General features: G+C 28.4%; 1 protein-coding gene across 1 annotated transcript in view; it reads right to left on the bottom strand.

The window, feature by feature from the left end:
* LOC107449527 (bromodomain and WD repeat-containing protein) overlaps positions 1 to 15,753 on the bottom strand; it is a 51,546-nt gene that overhangs the window by 11,252 nt on the left and 24,541 nt on the right. Inside the window, exons 21-31 of the mRNA XM_071185238.1 lie at positions 15,270 to 15,364; positions 13,276 to 13,561; positions 12,293 to 12,499; positions 11,294 to 11,495; positions 9,909 to 10,082; positions 8,614 to 8,887; positions 6,785 to 6,910; positions 4,604 to 4,754; positions 3,437 to 3,592; positions 2,243 to 2,395; positions 1,985 to 2,109 (exon numbers count right to left, since the gene is read on the bottom strand). Coding sequence (XP_071041339.1) covers positions 1,985 to 2,109; positions 2,243 to 2,395; positions 3,437 to 3,592; positions 4,604 to 4,754; positions 6,785 to 6,910; positions 8,614 to 8,887; positions 9,909 to 10,082; positions 11,294 to 11,495; positions 12,293 to 12,499; positions 13,276 to 13,561; positions 15,270 to 15,364 — 1,949 coding nt within the window. The remainder of the gene's footprint in view (positions 1 to 1,984; positions 2,110 to 2,242; positions 2,396 to 3,436; positions 3,593 to 4,603; positions 4,755 to 6,784; positions 6,911 to 8,613; positions 8,888 to 9,908; positions 10,083 to 11,293; positions 11,496 to 12,292; positions 12,500 to 13,275; positions 13,562 to 15,269; positions 15,365 to 15,753) is intronic.

Raw genomic sequence — 15,753 nt, 5'->3', positions numbered from 1 at the left:
ATCGCGATATTGAATTTTTAAATTGAGTGAATAGGAATTGCTAGTACGATTTTTAAACAGCGTAAAAAAAGTCGCAACACATAAGTTTTAAATAAGTTAAATACGAAAATCGATGATTGATATTAAAATCGTCTGATTAAAAATCGCGATTTTAGCATATTCCAGCGCAATTCCTAATATTTAAAATTCCGAAAATCAGCCAAACGAAAAAAAAAATCATATATCGGTGGTCGAAACGAAACACTTAGACTCCTTTCCACTCTATAGCGGAAGTCGCGGGAATCCGACTATCGTTCCGGCGGCTTGGGTTTCTCTAATTGGACTCCCTAAAAATTTTAGTTTTTGGAACATGGTCGAAAATTTTAAAAATTGGGAGAAAAAAGCGGATTTCCGCTTTTTCGTGGAAGTCTTTCATCCCTTGGAGACGTGAACGGCAAAATGATCTCCAATGACTCACGGCAATGCGGATTAATATTTGAAACTGAATTCAGGTTTGCCAAATTTTGGACGTTTTGTCTCAGAATGGCGCAGCTTTGGCAGAAACTGAGCTGAATGTCGCAGTTATGCCGTTTTGTCTCAGTTTGTCGCAAATGGCGCAGGCGTAGCATCCCTGATACTGTCAACAACAACTTCAAAAGGTCGACCAAAACATCTCTCATGTTACAGAGAATAATCCATAGAACAAAATTTTTTAAGCCAATTCTGGCATAAATATTCTGTTAAACAATCAACAACATAAGCTTCACATATTTCTTTGTGAGCCTCAGCCGCTTTTTCGTCTTTATGAAAATGAGTAAAAAATGCTTACTTTTGCACTCCATGTTAAAACAGACTCTTAAAAAAATTACACAGTATCTGTTTATAAAGCAACCTTAAGGTATAGATTACTGAATTTTAATTTTAAAAAAATCTAACATTAATAAAATAATGAAACAAACATAACCTCATACAGGGTATCTGCTACATTTTAGATTTTCAAATTCATGACTTTTCATGATTTTCCAAGAATTTTTCATGACTTAACGAAGTTACTATCTTCTCGAACAAAAATGCAACAATAAATTTTAAAAAGCAATATAATAACATTATTCGAAATGATAGGTATAATCAAAACTGTTATACTCTGCATCTTCATATTTATAGATTTTAAATTTAAAAAACAGAGTAAAGAAAGAGTTGAAACAATAAAATAGCTGAAAAAATACAAAAGCAACTAATTTTTTTTCTGCAGAATTATATTCCAAAGATACTTTTCTTGTTCATCAGAAAGGAAAGAAATACTTGCGATTTTTCTGTTCTCATTTCGGAATTTAAAAAATTTTTCACTGACTGGTTTGCTTCAACTAGAATTTTAAATTTATATAATTAAAAAAAATTGATAATAAAAATTCTTAAATCACAGGAGAGAGAGTTTAAAAGATTCACTCTAGAAATGATGGCTTTTCTTTCATTTTTTGAAAGAACACCATAATTTCTTAAACAACATGATAAAATCATTTTATATTCTATTAAAATATGACTGAGTAGTGATTTTGTTAGGAATTCAGATATTTAGAACAGGCTGAAATTGGGGGGGGGGATTCCATTTTAAAAATTACATTTTTCGGAAACCTAAATCCATGATTTTCCATGATTTTTTTTAAAAATAGTAAAAATCATGACATTTCATGACTAATTTTGCTCAATACTGAAATTCATGACTTTCCATGATTTCTCATAACTTTCCAGGTGAGCAGATACCCTATCATATACAGATGTAAACCAAAATTAGTGTGTTCGTTGTACCTAGTAAGATATCAAAACAGTGATTCAAGCTACTAAAAGATAAAATACAGCTATAGGAGAAATAAACTTGATCTAAACTGAGGGAAATTATATCTGGAGGGAAAAAAATTATCTTCCTAAGGCAAAAATACACTTAAATCATATTAAAAAATTATTATTCTTAATAAAGCACAATTATCTTCATAAAAAAAAAACTTACCGACTGCTAACATATTGGTTGTTACGAATTTTTTCTTCATATTTAACAGCAGATTTCCAATCACTTACAATACCTCTAATATGTTCTTCAAACATAGCTGATAATCGAATAGTCATTGAATAAATCTAAAATAAAATTTTAAATGCATTTTAAATAAACTCCACAATTCATTATCCAGCAATTTTAAGAAAAAACACTATCAAGAAAATCTAAAATAAGCAGATATAAAATTTTAGTTTTTAGAACTTTTATACTCACTCTAGATTTTTTATTGATGTTGTAAGTACGTGAATTCTGGAATATAAGCCTCACATCTTTACACAGACCAGTAGGACTGCTATAATAGTTGTTACTCAGTCTATCTCTTACAGTAGATAAATCCATTGGACAGTCTATTATATCCCTATAATTCTGCAAAAATGAATAACTTATTAGTAAATGAATAAAAATATATAAACAAATAAACCCAACTGAAAAAATAAAATGCATAGGATTTAAATTATAACATATAGTTTCTTTTCCATAAAGAAATAATTAATTTCCTCATCTCAATCACCATTTACAACACACTTACACTAAATAAAATTGAACATATGGTGCGAAGGATTTAGTCATTATAACATTTCTTTTTAATATGCAATATAAAATATCTATTTAGATTTTTTTATAATATTTTAACCCCTTGCACTATTTTCACCAGTCTGATTCGTGATGAAAATTTTAGGCTAAACTTGAATATCCCGAGTCAGGCTCCTTGTTTAATTTCATGTCAAATGTGAACATCACGAATCTGGCTCGTAATTGGCTTTCCAGGCCAAACATGAATATCACGAGCCATACTCGTGGTATTAATCTCGGACTAAACAAGAGCGTCTGAATGGACTCTTATCTCTTCTTTATATGAACAGGTATTTTATATTTTGTCTACTAATATCTAATCCTCTGTCTGTTTCCCTTGTATTAGGCTCTTTTCGCAAAGATTTGAGTGCATAAGTTAGACACCGCATGTTCCAAATTTCAGCGTAGTGGAAAATGTTAAACAATTTATGTCTTTTTTGCAATTTAAGAAACCATTATATTGGGCAATATATGACATTGAAAGAAAAATAGTTCATTTTCAAGATACAAAAGTTTTTGTTTTTTTATATTAATGATCAGTCCAAGTTAAAGTTACTCTCCCCCTTTTAGGAATAAACAAGCTTTTTCTTCTTTAATAATTTTATAAAAAATCAAAAGTTTTTGCCATTATAATAATGCTGTTTCGAGGTCCAATTGATCCACCTGTAGATTGAGGGGACAAACAAGATATAGTAGTAGTTGAGAGTAAATTAATATGGAGTTCAGAGTAATTAAGTAGAAGCTTTATAACCATTATAAAATTAATCATTCTTTAAAGAAGCACTCTAACATTTGAAAGAATTAGATAGCAATGAAAATAAAATAAAAACTTACCGGATAATCGTTCAAATTCACAGGATATCGAAATGGTGTAGAATCATTCCATTCAAACATAGTGTTCAATAAAGACATGCACTGCTCTCTCCAGCTACTAGAGGTATACTTTTGATTACTTTTATGCATCTGTGTGCTTGATTGCATGGCATTCCGCTAAAAAAAAATTAATATGTTATTGCAATTATTGAGATCGAAAAGTAATCTTCCTAAACTAACACAATCGTCTTTATTTAACAGGATTAAATGAAAATCCTACTGAAAATACAATTTTTCTTCTTTTTAAAACCCTTTCCCTCCCACTTAAAGATTCACTTCAGTTTTTAACTTTAAGCTTTCAGTTTTAACTTTAAGCTTTCAGTTTTAACTTTAAACTTTCAGTTTTAACTTTAAACTTTCAGTTTTAACTTTAAACTCTCAGGTTTAACTTAACTTTCAGTTTTAACTTAACTTTCAGTTTTAACTTAACTTTCAGTTTTAACTTAACTTTCAGTTTTAACTTTAAACTTTCAGTTTTAACTTTAAACTTTGTTTTTTTTTCCAAAAAGAAAAAGAGAGAGAATGTATATTTTTTAAGAAATGGTACGAAATAATGATATTTGATAGGCAAAATTGCACATGAGAACTTTTAGAATTTTCAGACAATCATCTTAATATAAAATAAAAAGCAATAAAATTTTGCAACTAGTATTTTAAATATTGATATGTTTGCCTGTATTTTGATGTTTCAAAATGTATTTTAGTTTTTGTTTAAACTAATGAAAATCCACTTTAATGGTGCAGAAAAACTTCTTTTTTTTATAAGGTAAATTTGATTCACATTAGTGCTAAAATTTCTTTTTTTAATATATATTTTAACAAGATAAATGCAAAAAATTTTTATTAACAAATTTATTACCTCATTTGTTAAACACATATATCTGCTGATATAGGTTACGTCATTTATCCTCAGTACTTTAAATTTATTGCCAAAACATTGCATGTACTCAACCAACATTACATTGAATACTTACAAAAATTTTGCACGCATGTATTTGTTTCCCAGGATGGATATATTAAAATTAATAGCTTTTTTCAAGGGAAAAAAAAAAAGACTTATCACCTTAAAATCAGAAGAAATAAGTATAAAACAAAATAATACCACCCTAAAAAGAAGAGTTCACTTACTTTCCTTCTTTTGATTTTAGCATTATGCTCTCCATCACTATCGGATTCACTACACAAAACATCTAATTCACTCTGTGAATCTTGAGACCGTGATTGTTTGGCTTCCATCATCTCATGATAAATAATCATTGGATCATGACAGTTTGGCAGTCTGAAATACATTAAATATTTAAAAAACAGCAGAAAAAAAGTGTTTTCAAGTCTTCTGTTTTTACAGCAAGAAAGATATAGAAGTCATTATACAAATTGAAAGATCTAAAATTTAACTTAGTTGGTTTTTATACATTTTCTCTCTATGTTAAAAAATAAGAGCCACTAACGCTTTCGGTATTTATTTAACCTCACAGTGCGCAAAAACTATAGGACTCAGAAAAATGAAATTAAGAAGGAATGCAGAAAAATGCTCGAAGAGTATGATGAAATAAAAAATATCACTATTCCATAATTAGTATGAGAATTATTAACTAAACTTGATGTAAGAAATACCAAACAGGCTGCTCTGTAGGAATAACTATTAGTTGGAACATGAATAACTATTTAGTTGGACCATAAGAATAACTATTTAGTTGGAATTTCAAATGCTTTGCCGAAAAAAGGAATTTTTTTTTCCTTCTTTTTGAACATGAACTTTTATAAAAATTCAAATTGGCAATTTTAAGGCTTTTTTTACAAATTTTTCCTCACTTTTTTTTTAAAAAATTACACTTTGTTTTGTTGCTCCAAAACTATCAAATTTTAAACTTGTAGGAAAAATACTATGTTTGATTGATCATTAACCTGATAAATGCAACTATGGAGTAAAAATTTAAAGTCTGGAGAAAAAAAAAACATTTTCATATGTGATCTTAGCACGAATTTAGTTTCAAAATTCTAATTTGTTCACAAGTCGAAACAAAACAACAATCTTTTTTAAAAACAATGGAGACTATTAATCCATTGTTGTAGAAAATTCACTTTTTCCTCACAAAATCTTAAGTTATTTAATTTATAAGTTAGCACTCAAGTAGATGTTGATCAAACGTAGCAAAAATAAGATGGATAACATGCATATAGATGTAAATTTTACATAAATATTGAAAATTTTAGAAATAAAAAAACTTAAATAAAGAGTGTTCAAAACAGTTTCCTATTTGAAGTTATAAGTCTTGGAAATGAATAAAATTACTTTTCATTATTGAGTCACACAATCTGTATTCTTTAGGTTATTTTTTATTGAAGTATAGATTATTATTTTTTATATCTAGCTATTCATTCATTTCATTACGATTAAAATATTAACAAAATGTTTGTACATAAAGCTAAAACAACTGTGTATTTGGAAAACAAAATGTTCAGTGTTTTCGTGGAAAATATTGAAAAAATAACGATGAATGAGAATTAACTATGGGGGTTGGTGAGCAGAGCATTCAGGGATAGAGTCTTCAAATGATATAAATTTATCTGCAGAAGCAATTATTTAATATCGTACTCTTTATATCTACTTTTCAAAATAACAAATACAGTAGGGGAGAATCGGGTAGCCCCGCCAACTTACGGAGTATTGCTTATATTTCTGTATAATATTGAGTAATAATCAATATTTTTGTATGTTTCTATTGTTTTATCATCTAATTAACTAATGCAAAAAGAATAAACCAAAAAAAGAATAGCTTAATTTTAAAAAAATAGAAATTTAAAAAATTTAAAAAAAAACAGGTTTTTCAGCTCTTTTCAAAACAAGGGGTAGCCCCGCCCAGTTACAAAAATTATGTTTTTTGACTGTTTTTTCAGGTGGAAATGAAAATGACTAATGTATTGACAATAGATAAACCTCATTTATCATTTTTATCACAAAATTATTTTATTTATTACATATTTATATTTATATAACATGGTAAACTATTGTTTACCATGTTACCAGCTGCATAAATACTTGAAACTTTGAAAATAATCTTTTTTTAATATAACAATTAATGTCCGATGGCCCATTGACTTGAAAAAATATTCTATACATATGAAATTGACAGTGGGCGGGGGTACCTGGCACTCCCCAACAGTTTTAACTTTAAAATAAATGTAAAACTTATTTTCTAATTATTTATAAATTCAGCTAAATTGGCTTTCTTAAAAGTAATGGCATATTGTTTTAATAACACAAATTTCATATACAATAAATACATATCAGATATTCAAAAAACATACCCAATAAATTTAAGGCATAGTTCAACAACACATTTTGCTTGTTTCACAATGCGACTAGTGGGTTCATTAAATTTGAGCGCATTAATCCCAATATACTGAACATCAAACTTGAGAGCAGCAAGCCTCCTAACAAAAACAAACAAAATCAGAATATTTATAGAAATAAACAAGTACTTTAAAATTTAAAAAAAAAATTATTAACCAGAATATACTCACTCTATTACAGCCTTTATCTAATACCATACAAAATTCAAAAACACCTTAAATGTTTGTTTTTTCTGTGCTCCAAGGAGAAAAAAAAAAATTCTTTAATTGTAAAAATAAATAAAAAATTATTTCCGTATTAACATCAAAGAGAAAAAATAAATTTTTGCATATATTTATAGCAAGTGTTGATTAGTGAAGTCTTGATTCTTCAAATATAACTTTGTTTTTGTCAATCAACGGGTATAATTATAGTGCAGCATTTTAATGGAGTGTTTCCTATAGACTTTTTCTTTCATTGTCATAATGCCTATAAATATGCCATTGATAAAATAAATAAAGAGGTGGGAAATTTACTGTCTGCAAGAGCATGAGCATCTTTTATTTAAAAAAATCTTGGAGACTATCTCCACCCATTTCTTTATGTTTAAAACATTGTTTAAATTGCAAATTCACTTTTCTCAAATAAAATTGCATTTTATGAAAAATTTAGGGGTTTTCAAATCTAATTTGAAGTAAAAATAATACATAAAAAATCAGAAAATAAAACATTCATTCTTCATACCAATCTTAAAACAAAGGAAGGAAGGAACTATTTTTAAATGGGACATGCTTTAAATAAAATAAATAAAAGATGAGAATCCTCAGAGTCCACAGTTTCCAAAATTTATCTTACCTAAATAGTCATACAGTATTGATAATAAATAAGTAAAAGTGATTATAAAATAAGAATGCTTAAAACACAAAATAGAAAGATATTTTGAAAATAGTTACCACAAAATCTTCATATTTAAAGTTAAACATCTTACATACTCAAAACTGAGGTATTAACAAATAAAAGTCTTATCTGATCTCCCAACACCATGTTATTTTAGGATATTTTATTATTTCATTTTATTTAATTCAAAATATCCAAAAATAAAACTATAAACATCTTTGTAACATATATGTTACCGGCAAAGTATGAAATGCCGGCATTGTATAGAATGCCTAGGAATTGTATATAATGTCGGATGTTTTTAGGCAAAGTATGAAATGTGAGAAGTATTACATACTTTCCCTAGGCATTGCATAAAATACCTAGGCATTCTATAGAATGACAAACGCTATTTAGGCAAAGTATGAAAAAAACATACTGATGAGGTTATTATGTAAATAATGTGCATTTCTCAAAAATAAAAAAGTTATTCCGAAAAAATAATTAGAGTGCCTTTAAAAAATTTATTCAAAATGCGTAAAGAAAAATGAAAGTTGTACAAAACATAATTTATGTCTTTCTTATTATGGGAAACAAAATGTTCATATAAAAAATTCACATTTATGTCACAATTATTTTCAGTTTAGAAACAAATATTGCACAAAATACTCATTTCATCACATTTACTAACATGGCCACAGAAGATTTTATACTTTGCCAGTTTCTCACTTGGCATCGTTTCATACATTGCCGGCTAGTTTTAAGCATTCTATAGAATGCCGGATTTCAAACTTAGCTGGTAACATATATAATATTTTCACCAAATATAATTTAACTATTTGCATAATTTAACCCTATATTTATTAAAGATAACAGAATACCATCCTAAACCAAAGATTTAAATTTAAAAAAATTATGCAAAATGTACCTGTAAAAACGATTTTGTAGCCTAGCTTTGATTGTACCCAGATCCATAGGATATTCCACAACAATTGCATAGGCAGGATAAACATTGAGGTCTACTGGAGTCGTAAAAGGTTCAGCAATAGAAAGCTCCATTATGCGTGTGAAGCCACTGGCAAGTCTGTCATTATCATAATCACGTCCAAACGCTGACCACTCGTGAGGCTCCGCTATATACATCATATTAAGTCTCTCCTCTGGAGTTATGTCAACACTTCCCCCTTCAACAGCAGGTAGACCTACAACAACCAAAAATAATATATAAATTATTGACAACAGACTTTTAATTGTATAAAAACAGAAATTAATTGAAAAACATAAAAAATTGGGAAAAAAACAATATTCTCTTTAATTACTCAAATAATTACTGAGTGTTAGCCATCAGAAATCCAAATCAAAATTATTGACCTACAGCATTGTACTATACTGAAAATCCTTATTACATTTTCAAGCAATCCAAAATGTATTTGAATTTTGAAATTCATGCCCGCGAGTAATTTTTCAAAGTTCTACAGTCAAATATTATAGGTGTCATATCACATTTATTTGGCAAACGAATTTCTTCTATTAATAAGACTGTAAGATGTTGTAAGAATCAACCAAGATTTGTTTGTAAACATATGTTTTTTTATTATGAATAAATTTTGCTCAAGATTAATTTATACATTTGCCTAAAATGTTTATGTTTGTTAACTGTTCATAGTCTAATATAAATAACTTATTGCAACTCTACAATGTAAATAACTGATACATGTGCCTAAAACATGTTTCTTATCTTCAAAAACTAACCCTAATATAAATAACTTATTACAATTCTAAATAGCAAATAACTGATGTTTTTGAGATGCCTCTTGTGGGGCATAGGTGCAAATAACTGACACATGTGCCTAAACACTTATGTGTATTATCTTCAAGAATTACCCCAAATATAAATAGCTTATTGCAACTCTACAATGCAAATAGCAGATGTGTCTAAACGCTTATGCTTGTTATCTTCAAAAACTAACTCGAATATATATATATAACTTATCGCAACACTACAATGCAAAAAAACTCAGATGAGCCTAAAAACACCAACTTTGGTAACATTCAAGAACTAACAATGAACATAAATAACTGATTACAACTCTCTACAATGCAAACTAATACACGCGCTTAAACACCTACGTTTATAATCTTCAAAAACTAACCCTAATATAAATAGCTTATTGCAACTCTACAATGCAAATAAAATTATCATGAATTGTTTTCACTACTTACGCTCAGCATCAATTCTTTCAAAATCCCATGGACTCATTTGTTCCCTTTCACCATTGTCCCATTTAACAAGAAAACACTGAAACATAGAATCAGGAAACAGTGGGTTTAAGGGTTTCTGAGCCTTGATAGTTCCCAACCACCAAGCTTTGTCTATAGCTGAACGAAACCTGTCACCTGAAAACAACAAAAATATAATTTTAAATATATGTAAAAATTTTAAAACTCAAAACACTGGCAGAATACAATACATCAAATGCTTGAAAATTTCTTTCAGAAGATCAAACTTTTTTTTAATGTAGTATAAATACACGCAAACAATATACTTCAGGCAAATTACTGTTCAAAGCAAATAGAAAATATTTTTATTCATGCCACAGAAATTTTTGGAAAAAAAAAGCTGAAATTAGAGCTGTAATTTAGAACTTTAGAAACAAGATTTTTTAAATTACAAACTAAACTGTAACATAAAGTAATGCTTGAAAGATAAGGATAATTTAAAGAACTGTAAGATAAATTATTTTTTTAATTAAATTAAACAGATTTTTAATCATAATCAGTAATTTCAATTTAGTTTAATGACTCTCTTACTAGTTATTTCTAAACATCATTACTTAACTCTCAAAAGGTATCATTTCTTACTGAAGAGATTTAATATTATGTATAAAGTTTTTTCTTTTATTTAAAAGTATGAGGTTTTGAAAAAGGATATTTTTTGAATTTTTAACACAGCAAAGCATTTATTTAAAAATTTAATATGCAAATGACCCCTCAGATTATCATTTTTAAGAATTTTGTGCTTATTGAATTGTTAATAGGATTAGAATCATTTTAAATAAATTCTACAAAGTGATAAATTTAAATTTTTTAACAACCAATACCAATCAAACAAAATTTGCTTTCATCTTCTAAAATTAGTAAATAAGTGTATGATCCATAATTTATCCTTAAGAAAATTAGGAAAAATCAAGCTCATTTTTCTTATCAAGTTTATTTTTCAATAAAATATTACCAAAGAGCCATAAAAATTCCGAAACAAATGAGTGAGAATAGGTAATATACATCAATCACTTTTGTATTATTCGTGGATGCAGATGTACCATTTTTGAAAAATATGGCAGAATGAACCTTTCCTTATCAATTTTACTAATAATTTTCTTTGATTCACAATTTTATACTATTGTAATTTTGAAGAACTTTATTAAATTTTCAATTTTGTCAGTCACTTGTAAAGAGAACATTGAAATTTTTAAGAATATTTTTTTAACCCACTATTTTATGAAACTTACTGAGTATATTATACAAAGTTTAAAAAAATACCAAAAAATTAAATTTAAAAAGTTTTATCATTTCTGTTAACTCATTAAAGAGAGGTTCCATATATTTACCTGGTTTCCAATCATAATACATGGCTGTATCATAGTTTTGTTTTAATATTATAAATTCTATAACATCTTCCATATCATGATACTTCACAGTAAATGTTTCAGCTAATTTGGTGGCAGGATTAGACAAAGCCAATTTCAAGCAACAAAGACGAGGAGGGTGGTTTTCAAACGTTATGTCTTCTATTATAGCAACTTCTTGGTCCTAAAAAGAAAAACAAAATGTTAACCAGGAATCAACTTTTCTGCATTTTTTTTAAAATCTTGATAAGCATGTTCACAGTTTGATAAGCACCCCTTAACTTGTGTGCTCGAGTTAAGTCGAGCGCGCTAAACAGGCCAAACTGTACACACTCTAGATAATTCGAGCAGCGTTGTATTTTATACTGCTATAATTTTTCATGCGCGAATATAATCGAGAATTGAAAATAACAATGTGTTTTTTAATATAAAGTGAGTTTTCTTACATCTAAAAAAAAAAAAAATTGGAGGGGGGGGCTGTTTTTTTTCAAAAACTTTGTGCATTAAGGGGTTAATAGTATTTTCCTGGGTATTTTTAATTATATTGCTCTTTTATTATAAGTAATTTCTCTGGTCTTTATTTTAAATTACTTTTTTTCCATAAATTATTCCCTCACTTTCAAACAGAGGAAACTTGATGAACAGCTTCAAGGAAAATTAACATTTCCATTTGGAGTTTTCATACACTAAAGACCGGCGGTATGCCGAAATAGTTTGGGGTTGAATTAATAGTGAAAACGCTGAATAGGACAATGCCTTTTTGCATAATTTGTGACAAAAGAAAAATATCACATTTCGGAAAAGGGAAAATTAAGCACCTTTTAAAAACACCCATGGAAAAAAGCACCTTTAAGGATTTTTAAAAAACTAAAATCGAAAATAAGCACCTTTAAGCACTTTTTAACAACGCTACGCACCCTGAATAACTACATAACTGCACAAACGATAAAATAAATTTAAAAAATTGTACAGATTACCTACCCTTATGTTATATTTTCTCCAAGGCTGATCGCGCATATATATGTCATAAGCTCTATTTCTTTTTACAGCCTGAACATACAACTCATGTCCTTGCCTAAAGTACATAATTTCATCTCCAATTTGAGGAACGTATGGTGCTTTATGTGGCATCACATCTGTTAACCATTCAGGCGGGCGGAAACGTTCAGGAAGCTTCTTGCCTTTTGTCTGAAAAATAAGTAAAATAAGCAATTATTTAAACAATAGAAATCATAACATGAATTAAGTTTAGCATGTATCAAATAATTCAAAACTCTTAAACAAATAAAAAATGACCTCAAATTTTTAAACAAGAGTATAATTTAATATCTTTCAACAATCAAACTTAGTATAAAAGAAATCAAAAATCGTGTTACATAACACCGCCATTAGAGCTGTGCTCACACGGTTTAGAGTCCTGGGCTATGACAAAATGACATGAAAATAGACTATCTATGAAACAAAGGCTTTGAAAAGGATTTTTTAAGTGTGATGAATATCAATGGTATATGGAGGCATAAAATCAATAATGAGATTTATAGATTGTATAAAGAGGTAGATATTATCTAACACATTAATGTAAACCACATCAAATTTGATGAACACGTCTGCTGAAGGAACCCTTTCTCCTTAACATTCAAAATCTTTACTTTAAAAATGATAGGAACCCAAACCAATCTCAGGCTAAATTTGGTAGACAACGTTGATGAGGATTTTAAAACACTGAGAGTGAACAACTGGAAAAACATGGTAGGAAAGATAACAGAATAGACAAAAAAGATCCTAAAGAAAGCCTAACGAGCCCTCAAATCAATAAAGAAGATAATTTAATATTAGTTTGAAAAAATAGAAACTATTTAGAAGACATTTTTATTATAACCCAAAAATTTACTAATCAGTTAAAGATTATTTAAATCAAGAAAATGCTTAAATTTTTAATAAGTTTACAATATTAACAAACTTACAGCTGGCATTTTTCCTTTATGAGAAACTTTGGATTTGGTTTTCCTAGGAGTTTTGGGAGGTGATTTTGACGATTCATCATCATCCATATCGTCGTCATCATCATCATTCTCTTCAGATTCACCATGTTCTTCATCAGAAAGAGCACGGCGTCGCCTTCTTCTTGCAGATCTAGCTCTACTAGAAAGCCCAGAAGAAGAAGGCTCATTTTCAGAAGGTTCTGTTCTTTCATATTTTTTTGTCTTCTTTGATGATTCAGCTTCCCAATCTGAATATTCACCTGATCCACTGCACGAAAAATTACACAAAAAATATATAAATATGTACTAATTTTAAGGGAGAGGATTCAAATTACAAAATAATTATTGAGATCTTTCTATGAGTCTTCATCAATCTTTTCTAAGAGTTGATACAAACACCTACTGAAAACTTCATATAGAAATTTTAAAAAAAACTACAATGACTTCCCTTTTTTTTTTACTTCACCGAACAGAAAGAAATCACTTACCATCAGATGCATCTTTTGCAACATTACATCGATTAACAGATATTGTAGGTCAAACTACAGGTTTGTATAATTTTATTATCTTTTACGCTTTTTCAGGGTTCCCACTCAATTTCAGAAAAAAATTCCCTAACTTTTCCAGAATTGATAGATAAATTTTAATAAAAATTCAGACCATATTTTATCGATAATATACAATTTTTCTTCAGAAAACTTTTATCTTTTTTTATTTGTAATTCCATATATTAGATTATGCGAAAAAATTATATCATTGAATAAGGATGGGAACATGTCAGTTTGACTAAAATGTGAAGTTTTTACAACAAATAGAATTTGACCTTATGCTACATCACTTGTAATATACTGTAATTAGGAATATACCACTCAGAAATAAAGTTGGTTATTTTTTTCCGTTACCATTTTTGAGTAAGTTTATGTTAGCATAACATCACAGTAGTGTAACATCACTTAATCTTTGTCTTTCTTTAAGTATTGTTGTCCTTTGTTCAAATTTTGCAACAAAGTCTTATTTTTTACTGTTATAATTTTTGCATAAAGATAAATAATTAAGCTATTGGGTGTAGAAATAAGTTATAAGCCGTTCGTCACATGATAGCACTACCAGAAGGTTCTGTAGAAATCGACTGGTGTTAAACGTCTTATTGTAAGCTTGTTCCTTTGGTAACAGCATAACCTTAAAGTATTTGTAATTCCGCATTAGCATTACACAATTGTTTTCGTGAAAAATGTCAAGTTTTAAGCTAAATAAGCATCATTTGAAGGAACTTTTAAATTACTCTTCCAATTTGAAGAAATCTGCAGCTGAGGCGCATCAATTGTTTGGAGAAGCACAATGATAAAGAATGCAGTGGAAGGCCGAAATTGTACGAAGACAAGGAATTGGAAGAAGATTTGTCCCAAACACAAATAAGAACTTGCTCTTACATTACAAGTGACTCAGCAAGCAATTTCACATTGTTTAAAATCGTTGGGAATGATCCAAAAACAGGGAAGTTGGGTTCCATACAAAACTGAACTTAAGAGACATTGAAAGTCAATTTTGCATGAAAATTGATTTTACTATTTGGAAACACTTCAATGGGAAGGCCTACACACCCGCCGCATTCGTCAGACCTAGCCCCTTCAGATTATCACCTATTGGCACATGGTGAGCAGACATTATCATTTGAAGAAATCAAGCAATGTGTTGATTCATGAACATCTTCGAAAGAAGAGTTCATCCAACGTGGTATCCGAATGCTCCCAGAAAGATGGGAAAAAGTAGTGTCTAGTAATGTAGAATACTTAGAATAAAAGATAATGAACAGTTTTTTGAAAGAAAATTACGAAAACTTATTAGTACTCCCAATAAAATATTTAAATCTTCTACAAGCTTTACATAGTGTTAATTTACATAATAGACTGCACAAATTAAAATTAGTTTATAGCAACAAATATCATCTATAAACAAAGTATTTAAGAGATACCTACCTATCGTTAGAACTATCAGTAAAAGTGTCTTCTTTTTCTTCCTCCTCCTCTTGCTCAGTTTCTGTTGCTGGAGAGCTGGGTACATTTTCTGGATTCTACCAACAAATAGAAATATATTTACTCAAACAAAAAATTTTAATTTAAATTTATAAATATAAAATTCTTAAAATTTTTCATGATTTAATAGACTACCGAATAAATACAGTAAAAAAGCTTTTATTTATTTGTTTTTTAAATAAAAGCAAGCTGCTAGTAACAAATATGGTGTTGAATTTATGTGCATTATTGTATTAGTATTGTGGAAAACTGGATTGAAAAAAAAAACTTTTTTATACATAAAAAAAAAAAAATTATTTTTTTTTAATTTAAAACCTTTTTTTTAATTTGAAACATTTTTTTAATCTCATAATTGAACACTATATTTCTCAATTTAAAAGAATTTTATTTTAAACCACATTTGTTTTTCTAAAACATAAAAAGAAGT

Source organism: Parasteatoda tepidariorum, chromosome 9 (assembly GCF_043381705.1).
Source record: "Parasteatoda tepidariorum isolate YZ-2023 chromosome 9, CAS_Ptep_4.0, whole genome shotgun sequence".
Classification (NCBI taxonomy): Eukaryota; Metazoa; Arthropoda; class Arachnida; order Araneae; family Theridiidae; genus Parasteatoda; species Parasteatoda tepidariorum.
Note: the sequence above shows the minus strand (reverse complement) of the source record. Positions and strands in the feature narration are given on the sequence as shown.